The sequence below is a fragment of the Mobula birostris genome, chromosome 31 (genome assembly GCF_030028105.1).
Source record: "Mobula birostris isolate sMobBir1 chromosome 31, sMobBir1.hap1, whole genome shotgun sequence".
Taxonomy (NCBI): Eukaryota; Metazoa; Chordata; class Chondrichthyes; order Myliobatiformes; family Myliobatidae; genus Mobula; species Mobula birostris.
In genome coordinates, this window is record NC_092400.1 from 3891002 (window position 1) to 3914613 (window position 23612).

At 45.1% G+C, this 23612-nt stretch overlaps 1 protein-coding gene and 1 pseudogene across 1 annotated transcript in view; both read left to right on the forward strand.

Annotated features, from left to right (window-relative positions):
* The window catches only part of LOC140190707 (solute carrier family 2, facilitated glucose transporter member 11-like), a 43119-nt pseudogene extending 34558 nt beyond the window's left edge, over positions 1 to 8561 (forward strand).
* A 54-nt stretch (positions 8562 to 8615) lies between these two features.
* Positions 8616 to 23612, forward strand: part of LOC140190708 (solute carrier family 2, facilitated glucose transporter member 11-like) — a 30889-nt gene continuing 15892 nt past the window's right edge. Inside the window, exons 1-4 of the mRNA XM_072247525.1 lie at positions 8616 to 8680; positions 8849 to 8866; positions 9667 to 9742; positions 22327 to 22487. Of these exons, the coding sequence (XP_072103626.1) occupies positions 8616 to 8680; positions 8849 to 8866; positions 9667 to 9742; positions 22327 to 22487 (320 nt within the window). The remainder of the gene's footprint in view (positions 8681 to 8848; positions 8867 to 9666; positions 9743 to 22326; positions 22488 to 23612) is intronic.

Consider the following 23612-nt stretch of genomic DNA (forward strand, 5'->3'; position numbering starts at 1 on the left):
GGTCCACAGTGTTCTAAAAGGGGAGGGAAAACAGCCAGAAGTCGTGGTACATATTGGCACACATAACACAGGTCGGAAAAGGGATGAGGATCTAAAAGGAGAATACAGGGAGCTGGGTAGAAAGCCAAAAAGCAGCAGCTCAAGGATAGTAATCTCTGGTTTGTGGCCTGTGGCATGTGCCAGTGAGGGTAAGAATAGGATCATCTGGCAAATGAATGTGTGGCTGAGGAATTGGTGCAGGGGGTAGGGTTTCAGATTTCTGGAACATTGGGATTTCATCTGGGGAAGGTATGACCTGTATTAAAGGATGAGGTGCACTTGAAATCAAGAAGAACCAGTATCCTTGTGGGTAGATTTGCTGAGTTGTTGCGGAGGGTTTAAACTAATTTGGCAGAAGGATGTGAACTGGAGTGATAGGGCAGAGGATGGGACAGTCGGTATACCAGTAGGTGCAGTGTGTAGTGAGACCATAAAGAAGGGCAGGCAGATGATAGGACAAAATTGCAGTCAGTGGGAAGGGGTAAAGAGTGCCTTTAAGCCAAATAGTAGGTTCACCAGTTCAACAGTTGGAAAAATGAGAATAAAATAAAAGAGAAGGAGAGTGCAGGAGAGGTTACAAAAGTCTTCAGAATAAATTTAAAAAAACAAAAAGTTTAGAAAGGAATAAAAATGTAACTTTCTGCACAGTGGGGCAAGATTGAAAAGGATGATGAGTACAGGACTGAAGATGGTATATTTGAATGCACACAGTACACAGGATAAGGTAGATGATCTTGTAGTGCAGTTAGAAATTGGCAGCGATGACATTGTGAGCATCACTGAGTTGTTGCTGAAAGAAGATCACGGCTGGGTGCCCAACATCCGAGGATACACAGTGTATCATAAGGATAGACAGGTAGGCAGAGGGGGTGGGGTGCTCCTGTTGCTAAAAAATTAAATTAAATCCATAAAAGGAGGAGACGTGTAAAAAGGACAAAGTCACGATAGCCATGGGGGATTTCAATATGCAGGTAGATTGCGAAAATCAGGTTGGTGCTGGATAGGGAATTTGCTGAAAGCCTGCGAGATTGCAGTTGAGCCCACGAGGTTAAAGGTAATCCTGGATTCGGTGTTGTGTAATGAATCAGATTTCATTAGGGAGGTTAAGGTAAAGGAACCCTTAGGAGTTAATGATTATAATGTGATTGAATTCACCCTGCACTTTGAGAAGGAGATGCTAGGATCAGACATATCACTACTAGAGTGGACTGAAGGGAACTACAGAGACATTAGCAAAGAGCTGGACAAAATGGATTGGAAGGGGACGTTGGGAGAGATGATAGCGGAGCAGCAACAGATGGAGTTTCTGGGAACAATCCAGAAGTCGCAGGGTAGATACATCCCAAAGAAGAAGGAGCATTCTAAAGGGAAGATGAGGCAACCATCGGTGACAAGGGAAGTGAAAGACAACCTAGAAGCAAAAGAGAGGGCATATAATAGAGCAAAAATTAAAGGGAAACTAAAGGGTTGGGATGCTTTCAAAAACAAGCAAATGGCAACTAGAAAGTACTAAGGAAAGAAAAGATGAAATATGAAGGTAAGCTTGCCAATAATATAAAAGAGAATACCAACATTTTTTTTCAGCTATTAAAGAGTAAAAGATAGGCAAGAGTGGATATCGGACCTCTGTAAAATGATGCTGAGGAGGTCGTACTGGAGGATAAAAAAATGACAGATGAGCTGGATGAGTATTTTGTGTCAGTCTTCACCGTGGAAGATACCAGCAGTATGCCAGAAATTTGAGAGCCAGGGAGCAGAAGTATGTGAAGTTGCCAATACTAGGCAGAAGGTTCTTGGGAAACTGAAAGGTCTGACGGTAGATAAGTCACCTAAACCAGATGGACTATACCCCCGGGTTCTGAAAGAGGTAGCTGAAGAGATTCTGGAGGCATTAGTAGCAATCCTTTAAGAATTACTGGATTCTGGAATAGTTATGGAGGACTGGAAATTCACAAATGTCACTCCAATCCTTAAGAAGGAAGACAGGCAAAAGAAAGGAAATTATAGGCCATAAGCACAAGAGATTCTGCAAGTGCTGGAAATCCAGAGCAGCACACAAAATGGTGGAGGAACTCAACAGGTCAGGCAGCGTCCATGAAAACGAATAAACAGTTGATGTTTCAGGCCAAGATCTTTCATCAGGTCTGGGACCACTTACTTTCCTGTGGCATGTCGGTGATTTGGATGATGGAATTGATGGCTTTGTGGCCTAACTTGTGGATGATATGAAGATAGTTTGAGGGGCAGATAGTGTTGAGGAAGCAGGGAGTCTGCAAAAGGGTTTAGACAGATTCTGAGTTCGGACAAAGAAGTGACAGATGGAATACAGTGTTGGGAAGTGTATGCTCGTACACTCTGGTAGAAGGAATAAAGGCATAGACTATTTTCTGAACAGGGAGCAGATTCAGAAATCAGAGGCTGAAGTGGCCAGAGGATCCTCATGCAAGGTTCCCTGAGGGTTCACTTGCAGACTGAGTCGGTGATGAGGAAAGCAAATGCGATGTTAGCATTCATTTCAAGTGGACTAGAATATAAAATAAAGACGCAATGCTGAGACTTTATAAGGCATTGGTCATACCACACTTGGGGTATTGTGAGTAGTTTTGGGCTCCTTATCTAAGAAAGCATGTGCTGGCATTGGAGAGGGTCCAGAGGAAGTTCAGTAGAACGATCCTGCGAATAAAAGGGTTACATATGAGGAGTGTTTGATGGCTCTGGGCCTGTACTCACTGGAGTTTAGAAGAATGAAGGGGGATCTCATTGAAGCCTATCAAACACTGAAAGGCCTTGATAGACTGGATGTGGAGAGGATATTTTCTATAGTGGGGGAGTCTAGGACCAGATGGCACTGCCCCAGAATACAAGTCATCCCATTAGAACAGAGATGAGGAGGAATTTCGCTAGCCAGAGCGGGGTGAATCTGTAGAATTCATTGCCACGGATGGCTTTGGAGGCCAAGTCAATGGGTATATTTAAAGTGAAGATTGATATGTTTTTGATTAGTAAGTATAAAAAGGTTATGGGGAGAAGGTAGGAGAGGGTTGAGAGAGATAATAAATCATCCATGATGGAATGGCGGAGCTGGTTCAAAGGGCCAAAGGGCCTCATTCTGCCCCAATGTCTTATGGGTAGGGAACTATAGTAACTGTAATTGTAAATAGTTTATTATTGTCACATGTACCAACATACAGTGAATAGCTTGACTTTGCTATGGGATCCAGACAGATCATTCTGTATGCGTACTTTTGAGGCAGAGCACAAGGAATAAAAATAAATGAACGCCAGAGACTATGCAGAATCAGGAAATCACACACTGAATGTTGGAGAAATTCAGCAGGTCAGGCAGCACCTATGGAGTGGAAGGAACAGTCAATATTTCAGGAAAGTGTTCTTCATCAGTACGTAGAAGTCCCAACGAGAGAGAGTGCGATACTGGATCTGCTATTTGGGAGTGAGACAGGGCAGGCGACAGAAGTCTGTGTATGGGAACACTTTGCAGTTAGTGATCCGATTGCCACTAGTTTCAAAGTACATATGCAAAAAGGTAAATTTGGTCTGTGGATTGAGATTCTAAGTTGGAGAAAGGCTAATTTTGATGGTATCAGAAAGGATCTGGCAAGTGTGGATTGGGACAGGCTGTTTGCTGGCAAATGTGTACTTGGTAAGTGGGAGGCCTTCAAAAGCAAAATTGCAAGTACGAAGCTTGTACGTGTGTGTGTGTCAGAATAGAAAGTAAAGATAACAAGTGTTGGGAACCTTGATTTTTGAGAGATATTGAGGCCCTGGTTAAGAGAAAAAAGGAGGTGCATAGCAGGTTTAGTCAAGTAGGAACAAATGAGGTGCTTATGCAGTATTAGAAATGCAAGAGAACACTTCAGAAAGAAATCAGGAGGGCAAAAAGAAGGCACAGGTTGTTCCAGAGACAAGGTGAAGGAGAATCCTTAGGGAAAAGAGCAAAAGGATTACAAGGGACAAAACTGGTTCTCTGGAAGATCAGAATGGTAATCCATTTGTGGAGCCAAAATAGAAACCATAGAAACTACAGCACAGAAACAGGCCTTTTGGCCCTTCTTGGCTGTGCCGAACCATTTTCTGCCTAGTCCCACTGACCTGCACATGGACCATATCCCTCCATACACCTCCCATCCATGTATCTGTCCAATTTATTCTTAAATGTTACAAAAGAACCCACATTTACCACCTCGTCTGGCAGCTCATTCCATACTCCCACCACTTTCTGTGTGAAGAAGCCCCCCCTAATGTTCCCTTTAAACTTTTCCCCCCTCACCCTTAACCCATGTCCTCTGGTTTTTTTCTCCCCTTGCCTCAGTGGAAAAAGCCTGCTTGCATTCACTCTATCTATACCCATCATAATTTTATATACCTCTATCAACTCTCCCCTCATTCTTCTACGCTCCAGGGAATAAAGTCCTAACCTATTCAACTCTGTAACTGAGTTTCTCAAGTCCCGGCAACATCCTTGTAAACCTTCTCTGCACTCTTTCAACCTTATTTATATCCTTCCTGTAATTTGGTGACCAAAACTGAACACAATATTCCAGATTCGGCCTCACCAATGCCTTATACAACCTCATCATAACATTCCAGCTCTTATACTCAATACTTCAATTAATAAAGGCCAATGTACCAAAAGCTCTCTTTACGACCCTATCTACCTGTGACGACACTTTTAGGGAATTTTGTATCTGTATTCCCAGGAACATGGATGAAGGCAAGGCAGTGGATGTTGTCTACATGGACTTTAGAAAGGTTTTTGACAAGGTCCTGCATGGGAGGTTGGTCAAGAACATTCAGCTGCTCAGCATTCAAGATGAGGTAGTAAATTATTAGATTATGAGGACACTCAGTCCTCGTTTATTGTCATTTAGAAATGCATGCATTAAGAAATGATACAATGTTCCTCCAGTATGATATCACAGAAACACAAGACAGACCAAGACTAAAACTGACAAAAACCACATAATAATAACATATAGTTACAACAGTGCAAAGCAATACCGTAATTTGATGAAGAACAGACCATGGGCACGGTAAAAAACGTCTCAAAGTCCCGATAGCCCATCATTCACGCAGACGGTAGAAGGGAGAAACTCTCCCTGCCATAAGCCTCCAGCGCCGCAAACTTGCCGATGCATTCGAAGGACCCAACCACAGCCGACTCTGAGTCCGTCCGAAAACTTCCAGCCTCCGACCAGCCCTCCGGCACCGAGCACCGAGCACCATCTCTGCCGAGCGCTTCGACCCCGCCCCGGCCACCGAGCAACAGGCAAAGCCGAGGACTCGGGGCCTTCTCCTCCGGAGATCCTGGATCACACAGTAGCAGCGGCAGTGAAACACGCATTCCAGAAGTTTCACCGGATGTTCCTCCGTGCTCTCACGTCTGTCTCCATCAAATCAGAATTGTGCACGGCACCCTACTTGACAGATAACAGATCACTGGAGAGGCCACTGTGCGCTGCGTCGCACCGCCATCTTCTCCTCTTGAATCAGACTTTGGTTTTGCGGGAGAAGCCAGCGAGTGGTAGTCGATGGTGCCTCTGACTGGAGGCCTGTGACTAATGGAGTGCAGCAGGGATCAGTGCTGGATCCTTTATTGTTTGTCATCTGTATCAATGATCTGGATGCTAACGTGGTTAACTAGATTAGCAAATTTGTGTACGACACTAAGAATGGGGTTATATTGGACAGCGGGGAAGGCTATCATGACTTGCATAGGGATCTGCATCAGCTGGAAAAATGGGCTGAAAGGTGGCAGATGGAGTTTAATGCAGACAAGTGTGAAGTTTTTCACTTCTGTAGGACCAATCTGAATTCCTCTTACACAGTGAACGGTAGGGCATTGAGGAGTGTGGTGGAACAAAGGGATCTGGGAATACAGGTACATAATTCATTGAAAGTGGTGTCACAATTAGATAGGGTTATTAAAGGAAGCTTTTGGCACATTGGCCTTCATAAATGAATGTATTGAGTACAGAAGATGGGATATTATGTTGAAGTTGTATAAGACGTTGGTGAGCAAAACCTACCCACAGGAAAAACGTGAACAAGTTTGAAAGAGTACAGAGAAGATTTAAAAGAATGTTGCCGGGCCTGGAGGACCTGAGTTGTAAGGAAAGATTGGATAGGTTAGGACTGTATTCCTTATAATGTAGAAGATTGAAAGAAGATTTGATGGAGGTATACAAAATTATTAGGGGTATAGGTAGGGGAAATGTGAGCAGGTTTTTTCCACTGAGGTGGGATGGGACTACAACCAGAGGTCATGGGTTAAAGGTGAAAAGTTTAAGGGGAACATGAGGGGAAACTTCTTCACTGAGGGAGTCTTGAGAATGTGGATGAGCTGCCAGCACGAGTTGTGTATGTGAGCTCAATCTCAATGTTTAAGAGAAGTTTGGACGGGTACATGTAGGGCTGAGTAGGTTGACGGGAGTAGACAGCTTAAATGGTTTTGGCATGGACTAGGTGGACCAAAGGTCATACTTCTCTATGACTCTGTGTTTTTATATAGTATATTTTATGCACTGTACTCTACTGCTGCCTCAAAACCCACACATTTCACGACATACTGTACATTAGTGATAAAAAACCTGACTGATTGGGCACAGGAGTACATTCAGCCAGAGACTCATTCCACCAAGATGCAACACTGAGCGTCATAGGAAGTCATTCCCGCCTGTGGCCATCAAACTTTACAACTCCTTCCTTGGAGGGTCAGACACCCTGAACCAATAGGCTGGTCCTGGACTTATTTCCAACTGGCATAATTTACATGTTGTTATTTAATTATTTATGGTTTTATATTGCTATATTTGCTATACTTATACTCTATTCTTGGTTGGTGCAACTGTAACAAAACCCAATTTCCTTCGGGATCAATAAAGTATGTCTATCTATCCACGTGTGGCAACTGTGCGATGGATGCAAACATGAGGAATTCTGCAGATGCTGGAAATTCAAGCAATACACATCAAAGTTGCTGGTGAACGCAGCAGGCCAGGCAGCATCTATAGGAAGAGGTACAGTCGACCTCTCAAGCAGAGACCTAGAGATGCTGCCTGGCTGCCGGCGTTCACCAGCAACTTTGATGTGTGTTGCTTGTGCTATGGATGTGCAGGAATGTAACACAGCATGAACGCATTGCCTTTGAAAGTAAAGAATGAAAAGGCACTGCACGGTTTATTCATTTAAATATTTGTTTAGTAATAACGTTTGTTTTGGATAAAAAAAACTTATGTTAGCGGGCTTCAGGGAGACCCAACAACGGTTACAATCAAACTTCTCACAGGGAAGACAACTGCAGATCAGGTCGGGCAGCTTCTACAGAAAAGAGAGAAAAGTTGACTTTTCGGGCCAGACTCTTCATCAGGACCGCACCGGGAGACAGTCACATCCCGTTTCCACGGTAACTCCGTGGCCCGACAGATTCCAGTGAATCACGAAAAAGTTGTGGCGATGAAACGTCTCGCTTTCCTAACTTCGTATTAATACCCCAGCGGCCAGCACCGCCCGGAGGGTGATAGCGGGGTGGCGACTCTGCCCCCTGCCGCCCGGAGGGTGACAGCGGCGCCGCAACGCTGTCCCCTGCCGCCCGGAGGGTGATAGCGGGGCGGCGACTCTGCCCCCTGCCGCCCGGAGGGTGACAGCGGGGCGGCGACTCTGCCCCCTGCCGCCCGGAGGGTGATAGCGGCGCCGCGACGCTGTCCCCTGCCGCCCGGAGGGTGATAGCGGCACCGCGACGCTGCCCCCTGCCGCCCGGAGGGTGATCGCGGCACCGCGATGCTGCCCCCTGCCGCCCGGAGGCTAATAGCGGGGTGGCGACTCTGCCCCCTGCCGCCCGGGGGGTGATAGCAGCGCCGCGACGTTGCCCCTTGCCGCCCAGAGGGTGATAGCGGGGCGGCAACTCTGCCCCCTGCCGCCCGGATGGTGACAGCGGCGCCGCGACGCTGCCCCCTGCCGCCCGGAGGGTGACAGCGGCGCCGCGACGCTGCCCCCTGCCGCCCGGAGGGTGACAGCGGCGCCGCGACGCTGCCCCCTGCCGCCCGGAGGGTGACAGCGGCGCCGCGACTCTGCCCCCTGCCGCCCGGAGGGTGACAGCGGCGCCGCGACGCTGCCCCCTGCCGCCCGGAGGGTGACAGCGGCGCCGCGACGCTGCCCCCTGCCGCCCGGAGGGTGACAGCGGGGCGGCGACTCTGCCCCCTGCCGCCCGGAGGGTGACAGTGGCGCCGCGACGCTGCCCCCTGCCGCCCGGAGGGTGATCGCGGCTCCACGACGCTGCCCCCTGCCGCCCGGAGGGTGACAGCGGCGCCGCGACGCTGCCTCCTGCCGCCCGGAGGGTGATAGCGGAGCGGCGACTCTGCCCCCTGCCGCCCGGAGGGTCACAGCGGCGCCGCGACGCTGCCCCCTGCCGCCCGGAGGGTGACAGCGGCGCCGCGACGCTGCCTCCTGCCGCCCGGAGGGTGATAGCGGAGCGGCGACTCTGCCCCCTGCCGCCCGGAGGGTGACAGCGGCGCGGCGACTCTGCCCCCTGCCGCCCGGAGGGTGATAGCGGCGCCGCGATGCTGCCCCCTGCCGCCCGGAGGGTGATAGCGGAGCGGCGACTCTGCCCCCTGCCGCCCGGAGGGTGACAGCGGCGCCGCGACGCTGCCTCCTGCCGCCCGGAGGGTGATAGCGGAGCGGCGACTCTGCCCCCTGCCGCCCGGAGGGTCACAGCGGCCGCCCCGCGGACTCGGGTGACTGGACACGGCAGCAAATCACTGGGAGAAATAACACAAGAAGGAGCAAAGTGAAGGATCGGTCAGGAATGCCGGTGAGTTTGCTGACTTGCAGCGATGGTTGAGCATGGACTGCGGGGACTGAGGGAGTGGGGCCGACGCCGGCACACCAGCCCGGCGGCTCCGGATGAAGCGAGCCTGCCGTGTCCGTGATGGAGAAAAGCCGCAGAAATAGATTCAGGTAGTCCCCTCCCCCCCATAATGGCATTCCTTGTTCGTGTGCACTTGGCAGTGTAAACCGCATGGAAGTAATAAGTACAGCGACGACCGCAGAAATACCGGAATAGTGCGCACCGGAATGCTAAACTGACAGTGATAGCAGAGGTCCGGCGACAGAGGCTGTAACCCGACGTGCCGACTCAGTCCCCCAGGTAGCCCGTGTCCTGATGCATGCGTTGGTCCTCTGCATCCATAGTTGCTGTTCTGCACATTACCCGTTGCTCCATTCTGCATTTCTGCCAGTCGTTCCGCCTCTTCAGTGTGCTGACGGGAGTGATGAGCTGAGGCTACAACCTGATCTCTCCCGAGTGGTTTCCCAAATCATTCCCGGGATTGGAAGACATCTGGTCGGACAGTCAGGACGAGATCACACAGACCCTCTGGCAAACCAGGAAGGAAGCTATATTTACACTTTATGGAATTCTACGCAAAAAAAAGCCACCAGTAATCCTTAAAATCTTTCAGAGTGCATTAAACAAAGGCAACATTACTTGAGAAGTTTAAAAAATCTCGGAGTATTTTAAAATGTTTGATTTTAATTAACAAACCATTAGAAAATATAAAAATAACTTTCGTGTGCAAAACAGTGTGAAATATCTCCCTGTGTTTCTTGCAGCTGTTTCCCATTAAAATCAGTGCCTGGTGAAGAAAAGCACTTTCTGCATTTACTCGTGACTTGCGGAAATCTAAAAGTGAGTTACTTTCATTAGTATTGGGCAGTAAATATTAGTTCACTTTGTATCCACGTTAAATTTAACCCTGGGCATGACACCAGCACAGCCTCTAGAGCAGCCTTTCTCAACCTTTTTGCCCTGGAGGAACCCTTGAAATAATTTAAAGGTTTCGGGGAAACGCTGCGTCAAACATTTATATCTACAGTTCATGGCTAGTGTGATCAGTAAGCTGCAGATATAATAATTGTCAATGCTCTTTCGAGTAGAGAATGAATTTTTGGCCAACCTTGAAAAAAAGGGTAGTTAAGCTTAGCTTGCCTTTTATGAAATGAATCTCTTTCTTTCCCTTTCATAAATTTTAAAAATTTGCAAGGCAAACATAGGGAGTACCCTGGTGGCTGTGCCCCTTAACAATAGGTACTCCTGTTTGAGTACTGTTGGGGGGGGGGACAGCTTACCCGGGGGAAGGGACAGTGGCCATGCCTCTGGCACAGAGTCTGGCCCTGTAGCTCAGAAGGGTAGGGCAAGGAAGAGGAAGGCAGTTGTGATAGGGGACTCGATAGTAGGGGTGTCAGATAGGCGATTCTGTGGACGCAGTCGAGAGACCCGGATGGTAGTTTGCCTCCCTGGTGCCAGGGTCTGGGATATTTCTGATCGTGTCCAAGATATCCTGAAGTGGGAGGGTGAGGAGCCAGAGGTCGTGGTATATATAGGTACCAATGACATAGGTAGGAAAAGGGATAAGGTCCTGAAAGGAGAATATTGGGAGCTAGGAAGGGAGTTGAGAAAAAGGACCGCAAAGGTAGTAATCTCGGGATTACTGCCTGTGCCACGCGACAGTGAGAGTAGGAATGCGATGAGGTGGAGGATAAATGCGTGGCTGAGGGATTGGAGCAGGGGGCAGGGATTCAAGTTTTTGGATCATTGGGACCTCTTTTGGCGCAGGCGTGCCCTGTACAAAAAGGACGTGTTACACTTGAATCCTAGGGGGACCAATATCCTGGCAGGGAGATTAGCGAGGGCTACTGAGGTGACTTTAAACTAGAATGGTTGGGGGGTGGGAATCAAATTAAAGAGGCTAGGAGTGAGGAGGTTAGTTCACAACAGGGGGATGGGAACCAGTGCAGAGAGACAGAGGGGTGTAAAGTGAGGGTAGAAGCAAAAAGTACTAAGGAGAAGAGTAAAAGTGGCAGGCCGACAAATCCAGGGCAAGCATTAAAAAGGGCCACTTTTCAACATAATTGTATAAGGGCTAAGAGAGTTGTAAAAGAGCGCCTGAAGGCTTTGTGTGTCAATGCAAGGAGCATTCGTAATAAGGTGGTTGAATTGAAAGTGCAGATTGTTATTAATGATTATGATATAGTTGGGATCACAGAGACATGGCTCCAGGGTGACCAAGGATGGGAGCTCAACGTTCAGGGATATTCAATATTCAGGAGGGATAGACATGAAGGAAGGGGAGGTGGGGTGGTGTTGCTGGTTAAAGAAGAGATTAACGCAATCAAAAGGAAGGACATAAGCCGGGAAGATGTGGAATCGATATGGGTAGAGCTGCGTAACACTAAGGAGCAGAAGACGCTAGTGGGAGTTGTGTACAGGCCACCTAACAGTAGTAGTGAGGTCGGAGATGGTATTAAACAGGAAATTAGAAATGTGTGCAATAAAGGAACAGCAGTTATAATGGGTGACTTCAATCTACATGTAGATTGGGTGAACCAAATTGGTAAAGGTGCTGAGGAAGAGGATTTCTTGGAATGTATGCGGGATGGTTTTTTGAACCAACATGTCGAGGAACCAACTAGAGAGTAGGCTATTCTGGACTGGGTTTTGAGCAATGAGGAAGGGTTGATTAGCAATCTTGTCGTGAGAGGCCCCTTGGGTAAGAGTGACCATAATATGGTGGAATTCTTCATTAAGATGGAGAGTGACATAGTTAATTCAGAAACAAAGGTTCTGAACTTAAAGAGGGGTAACTTTGAACGTATGAGACGTGAATTAGCTGAGATAGACTGGCAAATGACACTTAAAGGATTGACGGTGGATATGCAATGGCAAGCATTTAAAGGTTGCATGGATGAACTACAACAATTGTTCATCCCAGTTTGGCAAAAGAATAAATCAAGGAAGGTAGTGGACCCGTGGCTTACAGGAGAAATTAGGGATAGTATCAATTCCAAAGAAGAAGCATACAAATTAGCCAGAGAAAGTGGCTCACCTGAGGACTGGGAGAAATTCAGAGATCAGCAGAGGAGGACAAAGGGCTTAATTAGGAAGGGGAAAAAAGATTATGAGAGAAAACTGGCAGGGAACATTAAAAACTGACTGTAAAAGCTTTTATAGATATGTAAAAAGGAAAAGACTGGTAAAGACAAATGTAGGTCCCCTACAGACAGAAACAGGTGAATTGATTATGGGGAGCAAGGACATGGCAGCCCAATTGAATAATTACTTTGGTTCTGTCTTCACTAAGGAGGACATAAATAATCTTCCAGAAATAGTAGGGGACAGAGGGTCCAGTGAGATGGAGGAACTGAGCGAAATACTTGTTAGTAGGGAAGTGGTGTTAGGTAAATTGAAGGGATTGAAGGCAGATAAATCCCCAGGGCCAGATGGTCTGCATCCTTGAGTGCTTAAGGAAGTAGCCCAAGAAATAGTGGATGCATTAGTGATAATTTTTCAAAACTCGTTAGATTCTGGACTAGTTCCTGAGGTTTGGAGGGTGTTAATGTAACCCCACTTTTTAAAAAAGGAGAGAAAGAGAAACCGGGGAATTATAGACCGGTTAGCCTAACGTCGGTGGTGGGGAAAGTGCTGGAGTCAGTTATCAAAGATGTGATAACAGCACATTTGGAAAGCGGTGAAATCATCGGACAAAGTCAGCATGGATTTGTGAAAGGAAAATCATGTCTGACGAATCTCATAGAATTTTTTGAGGATGTAACTAGTAGAGTGGATAGGGGAGAACCAGTGGGTGTGGTATATTTGGATTTTCAAAAGGCTTTTGACAAGGTCCCACACAGGAGATTAGTGTGCAAACTTAAAGCACACGGTATTGGGGGTAAGGTATTGATGTGGATGGAGAATTGGTTAGCAGACAGGAAACAAAGAGTGGGAATAAACGGGACCTTTTCAGAATGGCAGGCGGTGACTAGTGGGGTACCGCAGGGCTCAGTGCTGGGACCCCAGTTATTTACAATATATATTAATGACTTGGATGAGGGAATTAAATGCAGCATCTCCAAGTTTGCGGATGACATGAAGCTGGGTGGCAGTGTCAGCTGTGAGGAGGATGCTAAGAGGATGCAGAGTGATTTGGATAGGTTGGGTGAGTGGGCAAATTCATGGCAGATGCAATTTAATGTGGATAAATGTGAAGTTATCCACTTTGGTGGCAAAAATAGGAAAACAGATTATTATCTGAATGGTGGCCGATTAGGAAAAGGGGTGGTGCAATGAGACCTGGGTGTCATTATACACCAGTCATTGAAAGTGGGCATGCAGGTACAGCGGGCGGTGAAAAAGGCGAATGGTGTGCTGGCAATTATAGTGAGGGGATTCGAATACAGGAGCAGGGAGGTACTACTGGAGTTGTACAAGGCCTTGGTGAGACCACACCTGGAGTATTGTGTGCAGTTTTGGTCCCCTAATCTGAGGAGAGACATCCTTGCCATAGAGGGAGTACAGAGAAGGTTCACCAGATTGATTCCTGGGATGGCAGGACTTTCATATGAAGAAAGACTGGATGAACTGGGCTTGTACTCGTTGGAATTTAGAAGATTGAGGGGGGATCTGATTGAAACGTATAAAATCCTAAAGGGATTGGACAGGCCAGATGCAGGAAGATTGTTTCCGATGTTGGGGAAGTCCAGAACAAGGGGTCACAGTTTGAGGATAAAGGGGAAGCCTTTTAGGACCGAGATTAGGAAAAACTTCTTCACACAGAGAGTGGTGAATCTGTGGAATTCTCTGCCACAGGAAACAGTTGAGGCCAGTTCATTGGCTATATTTAAGAGGGAGTTAGATATGGCCCTTGTGGCTATGGGATCAGTGGGTATGGAGGGAAGGCTGGGGCGGGGTTCTGAGTTGGATGATCAGCCATGATCATAATAAATGGCGGTGCAGGCTCGAAGGGCCGAATGGCCTACTCCTGCACCTATTTTCTACGTTTCTATGTTTCTATAATACTTTTCTGTTAAAAACTGGCTCAAGCCAAAATGGGATTACATTTTTCTAAAGGTAGATTTAATTTAACTAAAGCTGTAAATTGATTTTAATTAATATTATTTACAACATGGGTTTAATAGTAAAGTTACTAAAAGCCATAACCCAAAGCAATATGAATAAAAATATAGCCCAAGACACAATTTTATACATTTTCTTGCTAAGTGACATGATCAGACTGAAGTATAGGCCTAGCATGTGAAAAATGTACTTGTTTTTTGCTGCACAAGTACTCATTTCTGGGTCAAACATGAGATAAGTACCCACAGATTTCACCTTCAACTGAAATGAGACAATTTCTGTCCTTGCTCTTACTGTTTGTTAAACAAGAAAAAGCTTGCTCACACATGTAAGAAGTTGAAAACTGCAGCAAAATGTTCATTGCTTTTCTGTGAATGGCAGGATACTGTTCTTTCACAGAAATCCAGAACTATTCCAGGGACAGGTCAGTAAATCTCATCTTGAGTGCACGTTGGTCTGTAGCTCACCAAGTTCTTCCTCTTCCCTCAAAGTCAAGTTCTCAGGCCGAGCAGAAGATTCAGAGAAAGGGCCCCTCCCCCAGTCACGCACTTGCGCTGAAAGGGAGAAAAATACTGTTCAATTTTGTTCTAAAGTTCTTCCAGCTGGTTTTCAATAAGACTTGAGACTTTCTGATATCCTTTCTCATTCTCAAGCCCAAGCAGAAGTGGAAACATTTCAAGATTTCCTTTTTCAACGTGATTTTTCCAAAGATTCAGTTTTCTTTTAAATTCAATGTCACTTGAAGTCAAAACATTTTCTCCAGGGTCTTGCAGAGATTTGTTCAACTGGTTCATATGATGAAAAATGTTTCCAAAGTAGGCTAGTTTCTGCGGCCATTCTTCATTTTCACAGCACTCAGCAAAATCTGGCTTACTATTTTCTTGAAAGTACTCCTGCAATTCGCCTTTCAGCTCAAACACTCTGTTGAGAATGCTTCCTTTGCTAAGCCGGATTTCTGTATGTAGCAGAAGATTGGTGTGCTGCTTGTCCAGGTTTTCCCACAGTTTTTTAACAGTCTCAAATGAACTGGTCTTTGTTTAGTGAAGTTAACCATTTTTGTAGCATCCTCCAGAATTTTTTCATTTCATCTCCAAGGGTTTTTGACATTACAACCTCTCTGTGAAGAAAACTGTGTGTTGTGACAACATCAGGATTTTCTTTTTTTTAACAAGAGAAGCAAAGCCTCTCACTGCACGTAAAAATTCCTTCCTTAGAATGAACAATTCCCTCCAATTTTCTACTACACTGGTAGAGTTTGTTTGCTCCTATAAGCTAGTTGGCAGCGTGTAAGTGGAGGTTGGAGGAGGTAGTTCAGAGGGAGAGGCTGACATCACATCCCAAGTTGGGCGAATCTGTTCAATACTTGGAAAATACACTTCATGCTCCTCCTCAGCCTACCGTCCTCCCCTCCATTCAGTAGGGCACTCACCAATTGTCAATGGCCTGCTCTATCTCGCGTCAAAAATTGAGAATGGACTCAACCAAATAAACACGGTCCTACTGCGCACTGCCATACTGGGGTGAGAGACCTCCAACGAGATTGCTAATGGAGCTACTCAGTCACTGCCCACCACTGCAAGTGCTAGCATTGCATGTTGCAAAAGCAATATTTTTTAATCACGATCTCTCTCGGAACCCCTAGCGACCTTTTCGGGAACCCCAGCTGAGGCACACTGAATCAGTAGTACCAGCTTGCAGAAAGAGATACGGGAATCCTGTGGTTTCTGTCAGTTCAGTAAGTCTCCAAAAATTTAGTACACTCTAGACTTTCGTGTCAAATTGGCAGATTTTCTGCACTATCTGATGTCATTTCTGTTAATACCTCTGCACTTGTAATTAACTTATTTTTTAGATTTGACACAAAATGATAACTTTCCCAGTGCATCAGGAGAATTGAAAGGGAGCACTGGAACTGGATTTCTGGTGTGTGAAAGCAAACATGGAATTTCTTGTAACGTGTTCCATGCATTGCCATTTGGTCTTCGCCCTTCCATTTCCACGTTTCAGAAAGATTCTGGCCTGAATGGTGCCCCTGCCCATGTCCGTGGATCCTGTGCAGATCCGCTGGTGGGGTTATTTGCAGACCTACTTCGTGAACGCTATTAGCAAAGCACTCCGGTACAATACAGGTTCCATTTTGTTACTGCAAATAAAGTACACTTCCACAGTGTTTACAAATGTCATCAGAATAGTTTGATAGCTGGTGGAAAATCATATTTTTCACTAATTATTTGCCATTGCCTAGTTTGGCACGGAATAGAAGGGCCGAGATGGCCTGTTTCTGTGCTGAAATTGTTATATGGTTATATGGTTGAGAATAGAATAGAGGTCTGGTGCATCATAGGAATTGCCCTCTGCAGTCACATAGGCAAGGCACAAATCCTGGGTTGGTTTGACAGGGAGATGTTTGGATTGCTTGATCCTGAAAAAACATATCTGATCTCAGTTCCTGCCTAATACTCTCATAGTTTGTCCTGCTCCAATTTAGTACTCTCCTGCAGGGTCCACACTTATCCTTTTCTACAGCTACCTGAAAGCCGCTCCCGAACTGTTCTTTCACTGAAAGGTCAGTCACCTGGCGAGGCCCATTACACACCTGATCCAGTATGACCCCTCATCCTCTTGGGTTATCTACAGTAGTCTACATTTGAGAAGTTGAAGTCATCCACTACAACAATCCTTTCATTTTTCCATCTTTCCCTGATTTGCCCGCGTGTCTGTTTCTCAGTATCCCAGTGGCTGTTTAAGGTGGCGGTGGTGGTTGTGGCTGGTATCAGTAGTACAATCCCATCAAAGTCATTTAATTTTTTCATATTTTTGAGTTTCACCCTTCATTATGTCCCCACTGAGTGCGACTGTGATATTGTCCCTGATTAATAGCGCAACCTGTGCTTCCCTTTTACCAGCTTCTCTACTTTTCTCAAATATCAAAACTCTGGACAATTAAGCAACAATTCCTGTCCCTCTCTTAACCAAGTCTCTTTTATGGCGACAAATTCATAGTCCCATGTACTGATCCATGCTCTGTTTTATCACCCTTACCCACAATACTATCATTGAAAGACACACCACAACCAATCCATCCCATCACTTTGCTCCTGCCTGTTCTTACTGGTCATGACACCTGCCTACCATTCAATTCCTCCACTTTCTGACCTGCTATACTGGTTCCCATACCCTGCCAAGCTAGTGTAAAACCTTCCGAGTCATACCAGCAAATCTTTCAGCCAGGATATTGGTTCCCCTCCAGTTAAGATGTAGCCCATCCCTTTTGTACAGATTGTCCCTGCAGTAGAAGAGGTTCAAATGACCTTTTTTCTGTTCATTTGGTTCACTTAAGTCATTTTAGTTCCTTTTGCCTTCTTTTCATGTCGCAAGTAATTTGGTTCCTGCCATATTGAACATCTCTTTCACAAGTATCTGTAAAAGACATTTGTACATTGGAGTTGCAGTTAGTGTCCCAGGGATTAGAGTTTGCTTCTCAGGCACTGTCTGTGCAGAGTTACACATGTTCTTGTAACCAAAAGATTCCTCTGGGGGCACCAGTTTTCTCCCACTTGTTGACAATTTAGTAGCATACGGCTACTGTAAAATCACCATTCAGTGTGTTAACTGTGTGATAGGAAGCAAGTTGCAGGGTTCTGGGAAATAAAGAGGGAAAATGGGATTACGGGATTGCTCCTCTGGGTCAAAGGGTCTCCTGTGTCATTATAAGTTTATAAATCTATGTAATAAGAAACACAATGGGATGATATATTGGGGGGTTGTTTAGGTGGTGATTTAATGTGGAGGAGCGTGTTATTCTTTTGTCTTTGTCACCCATTCAGTGGATGTTGGGCAACGGGGGGAATGCACATTACAGCTTTGAAGATGAGATAGTGTTCAACATCTTTCTCAAGTTCAAGTGTTTTGTCTTTAATACAACAGGTCATTCAGCTCTGGATTTATAAAGGAGGCTTGATTTTCCTGCTTCTTGTTTAGCCTTGATGCTGCCTCTTCCTTAAGTCTTGACTTCTCACCTAACCATCTTGCAGGAAAAGTCTATAAATGGATTTGGTAAATTATTTGTACAACTATTGATGGAAATTACATTGAGTGGTGATGTCAGATTAATAATATTAAAGTAATGGAAGAAATAGAAAAATGTATTAGAAATGCCATTTGAGAAGTCAGATGTCTTTTTGAATTATTATGGACCAAATGTTTCATGGCTCAAAAGTGGACAAAATCCTTTATTCTGTCTGTGGAATAAAGGATTTTGTCCATTTTTTTGAGTCATTGAGCTTTGTTCAGGGAGACTTTTAAGTGAAAGTCCATTTTTTGAGCCATGAAACATAATAATTCCAGAGACATCAGTAGCATGGTTGTCCTGTGGGTAATTGTAGACATGAATTGGATGTGGAAGGGTAAGTGTGATGTGAACAAAAAACGCACCGCCCTTTTTCATCTTGTACTGGAACTTCAAATGCATTGTCCCTTCCCGCTATCGCAGTCTGCCCAATTACATTTAGAGCCTGCTCTCCCCCCCCCCCATACTACATTTACAGGCAAGAATAGGAGATTTATCACTAGCTTTTAATTTTCACCCTGATAATTCATGGGTGAAACAGTGGCTTACTGTAAGTTACTGCTCTGTATTCACTGCTTTTGATGTAACCACTCTCGTGTACTGTCGCCCTACTGTGAAGAAAGAGTTAAATTTGATTCCTCCTTGGTATATGCTAAAATGGCTCACAGCAAGTGGATGCTTGGAAGACAAAATGCTGTTAGTCTGGGATGTGAAAGTGGTGTGAGTACCAGTCTGCAGCCTTGAATGCAGATAGTGGCAAAAAATGTACTTGCTAGGAAAAGTACATAACATTATGTTATGTTTAAAAAGGGACAATTTCTTTATGCAAGTGGAAGTTTTCTAGGCTAGGTTATGACTACTGCTGAGTGAGGGTCATTTTTCTTTCTTTCTGTATTCTTTGTTTCACTCTAATAAAGCAATTTCTGATAGTCTTTCAAACACCCACAGTGCTGCCTCCTTTGTTTGCCGATACCTCTTGCCGCTGTATCCTAAAATAACAAGGAATGAATTTTAAAATACTTTTTTTACACTTACCTATCATTTAAGCAGTTTATTGCCTTCCCAAACTCACCAATGATTTGCACAATTTTGACTGTATTTGCTGTCTAAACAATCTGGTTTTGTAATTGGCAACTCCATCTCTGCGCTGCAGAGCGGCCACGAAAACTCTGTCACACAGCTTGAGACATCCCCTCCTCTTTAATACATCAGTTGGGCCATTCCAGTAAAAGATAGTTGTATACTTGATTAAGTCGTGAAGTAAAATTGCTTTTAGTGAAATAGAGCAAAAATGTTGTTATGTAAATACTAGATTTACACTAGATTATTAAATCTAACAGTTGATAAGGGGTCAGTGCTTTTTTTTACATCATACTGCTGAGCAAAGTTTTGGAAGGATACAAGATTGGGTTAAAACTTTAACCAGCTTGACATGAATTCTCCTTCCCTTCTCATTTACCATCAGATTGCTTCTATACTGTAGGAGTGTTTTGTTGTCACTCACGGATCACATGTTGGAGGAGTCGACATGTTAATATTTGGGGTTCAATCTTATACTGAGTAAGGTGGGGACTGTGAGTTCATCGTTCAGTTGCTTTTCCCTTTGTCTAGATGAGATGAGCAAGAATCAGACGTTTTCATGTCAAGATTGTACATGTTCATTATTTGCTTCCTTGTTTCTTTTGATGTGTTAAATATTTTACAATGTTTGATCCACTATCAGCAGTGTGACCCACCAATTTTGCGTATGAGTCATGTTCATAGAGCCCAGTAATGGGCCTTCAGCTCAACGTGACCATGTTGACCATCTGTACTAATTTCATTTGCCAGTGCTTGGTCTATAGCCTTGGTGATACAAGAACTCACTATGATGTTTTAGGATTATCTGCCTCCACTACCCGGTCAGTATGTTTCGCATTCCAACCATACTGGGTGAAAAATATGTTTCCTCTAAACTTATGGCTATAGTTTTAGACAACTCTGCTGTGAGGAAATGTCTCTTATTCTCTTCCCTATATATAGCTGTGCAATTTTGCATGCTTGCTTCATTCATCCCAAGGAAAGCAAACCCAGCCTAGTCCACCCTTGCAACTGAAATCCTGGTGAATCTCTTCTGCACCCTCTCCCGTGCAATTGCATTCTTCCTATGGTGTGATGACCAGACCTGTACACAGTGCTTCTTCTTTGGCCTGACAAATGTATCATAAACACCTTGCTCTTATGTTTTCTGTATATGAAGGTAAGTATACCATGTGCCACCTTCACCTTCTCTATATGTGCTGATACCTACAAGTATCCTTGGATGTTAACACCAAGGTCTATCTGTTCCTCAGTACTGACTGGGGTTTTGCCATTTATTCTGCATGGCCTCGTCTGACTGGCCCTCAAAAATGCATCACACCACAGTTACCAAGATTAAGTTCCATCTGCCTTTGTTCTGCCCGTCTTTCCAATTGATTCTACAACATTTAACCACTCTCGTTATCAAAAACATCACCAATATCACAAACACAAATTATACCTCCTACATTCATATCTAAATCATTAATGTGTATAACAGTGAGAAAACTGTGTGCTTCACTCTCCAGAGGCTTCCAATCACAAGAAAAAATCTTGCCTCTTGTAATCAATAGGAGACATTCACATATTTTTTCCAAAAATTGAGTCAAACTGCCCCACCCTCACAACAAAACTATGCTGGCTATGTCTATTTAACTCTATCTTTCAATCCTGTTTCTCAGATTACTTTCTAAGAACTTCCCTGTTATTAATTAGTTTTCTGCCTGGTTTATCCCTGCAAGTGGTCAAACTTTTCATTCAACCAGACAAGAATACACATGAATACAGCCAAATAAAACGGTGTTCCTCCTAGGCTAAGGTTCAAAACACATTATCAACGGTCATACACAGCACACGGCACATATAGGATAGCAAGTAAACATACAGTCACACAGAAAATATTATATGGCCCAAGTCACTGAGAAGTATGTCTTGAAAACTTGATGGTGCACGGGTGTTATCAGCAGGAGCAAGTGGTTTTCAGCAGTCCGCAGATGGACGTATATACGCAATCCAGCTTGTCCTTCCACCGACTGAACATGGGTTGGCAGCACAGGTGAGAGGGTGCGGCCCTCAACTCAACATGGATACCTCGCTGCACTGCCTTCAGTGTCTCCACTGCTGAATTGCTACAACAGGCAAGCCCACGGCCTGAGGCCAAGTCCATGCTACAACTGAGGCCACACGGCTCCCGCCACCGTCTGTCTCACTAATAAACAAAGGAAACAGACTTGCACCAGTTTACATTACCGATGTCCATCAGGGTCTGTGATTGCAAGAGATACATCCAAGACAATCTTTTCTGTTAGACTGCACACTGCCTTCGCGCACTGACTGATGCCTGTCTGGCAGGCTGTAACACAGTCTGCGCCAAGTCCAACTTCTCTGCCAGTGACCAGCTTCTGATGGGGTAAACCTGTCATGCTTCAAGTTCTTGGTGTCCAGCATTATCTTGCAATTGTGCAAAAAAGACAGAAAAATCCTTGGTCCCCAAGAGGCTGCTGCGTCTGAGTGCGCCGCCATCTTACCAGAAGTTTACAATTAGAGCAAAAAAAAAGTCTATTTTAGTGGCAATTGTTCATAATGCAGATAAATTGTAATGATTAAGGTTTTGTCAGTTAGTTCAAGAACCAAATAGTTGAAGGGAAGTAGCTGTTTCTGAACTTGGTGGGAGGGACTTGCAGCTTCTATACCTTCTGCTCAATGGTGGTTGCAAAAGGACGACATGGCCCAGGTGATGGGGATCTTTGTTGACAGATGTTGCCGCCTTCAGACAGCACCTCCTGTAGTTACTACAGATAGTGGGGAAGGGATGTGCCCCTGATGAGAGGCATAGTGTAGGCCAGTACTGTCTGCAGCTTCTTGTATTCCCAAACGTTGGAATTGAAGCACTGAGACTCATTGCTGGTACAGCTGTAAGAGTGGTGAAACTGAAGCAGGTTACACCCTCGGACTCAGCGGCTTCACAGCTTGTGACCCACTCGCACTTGATTACTCGCAAACTTGGCAGTAATGAGCATGGAGAAGGACAAATCACCTGATAATGTTGCTCTGACGATACTGTTAGTGAAACTCTGAGTGTAGGTGTGGATAAGCCTTGCTGGGAAGTAAGCCTTCCCATTTTCTATCATTAATGCACCAACAACCGTGAGTCCAGAGCTATGGTCAACTTGAAATGATTGGTAGCACTTACAGAATCAACATTGGACTTTGTTTTAATTCACCATTGCAGTTTATTCAAATGTTCATCAATGAAACCTGGATTGAGCGTTATGGCAAACCTCTGGAAAGCGAAGTAATCACACTGCTCTGGACTATCATCATAACTGCCTTCTGTGTTGGAGGAGTGGTCGGTGTACTTATTGCTGGACCCATGGCCATAACCTGTGGCAGGTATGAACTGCAGTAGGAATGTTGGCTTAACTATTACCCAACAAAATCTATCATTATGTCTTATGAGTGGTGGAAGGACCTCCCCATGGCCAAGTGTTAATTTGTGAATGTGGACCAAGAGCCAGGCGAGTTTCTGATTTTTCTTCTGTGGCTGACTTAAGGTCGTCCCGATGCCACATCTTTTTCCCTGAGGAAGCCACGGAGATGATGGAATCTAGGAGTAATGGGAAATGAGGAAGAGAGGGAGTAAGAGCACATGGATCAATCGTCCCCAGCAATCAGTACAGCATTGTGTCATAGATGGAGGGTCTGCTGACTTCCACCATAACTTATAAAGGGTTGCTACTACTGAGTTTTTTTAAAACAGGGCTGTATATAAACACAATTTCACAGGGAGTGACTGTAATCTCTGTAGGTTTCACTAATTTGGTTCTTTGTCAGTTATTTATGAAGGTTGTACTGTGTGTCCTGTTTATCCATCCTCTGTTATTATACTATTAAAATGAGGCCAACACATTGAATCATGTGATCAACAAAACTGGATGGGGAACCAAAACCTCTGTAAAGGTGAACTATGACAGTAAATGCCTGGTCCAATTTCATGATGACAGATATTTGAACAGAAAATTCACGAGTACTCAAAGATGGCACAGAATACTTCTTGTGCATAAAGGGCAGGTACAGACAGGTCCAATGTTGGAACAAACGTCTAGAGTCTGGAATAATGAATGCAGGGACGGAAGAACGGGAATCCTGTTTACTCTGGAAGATGGTACAGGTCCATGTAACCTTTTGGTGTTTATCTTTTCACCCTTGGCCTGGGATAGCTGACTAATCTGTGGAATTCTCTGCCACAGGAAACAGTTGAAGCCAGTTCATTGGCTATATTTAAGAGGGAGTTAGATATGGCCCTTGTGGCTAAAGGGATCAGGGGGTATGGAGAGAGGGCAGGTACAGGGTTCTGAGTTGGATGATCAGCCATGATCGTACTGAATGGCAATGCAGGCTCAAAGGGCCGAATGGCCTACTCCTGCACCTATTTTCTATTTTTCTATAATCACTAGCAGCCTCAATAAAATATCCAGCAACCACTTTGGGCAAGTTACTAGATTGCTGTTCTTTCCC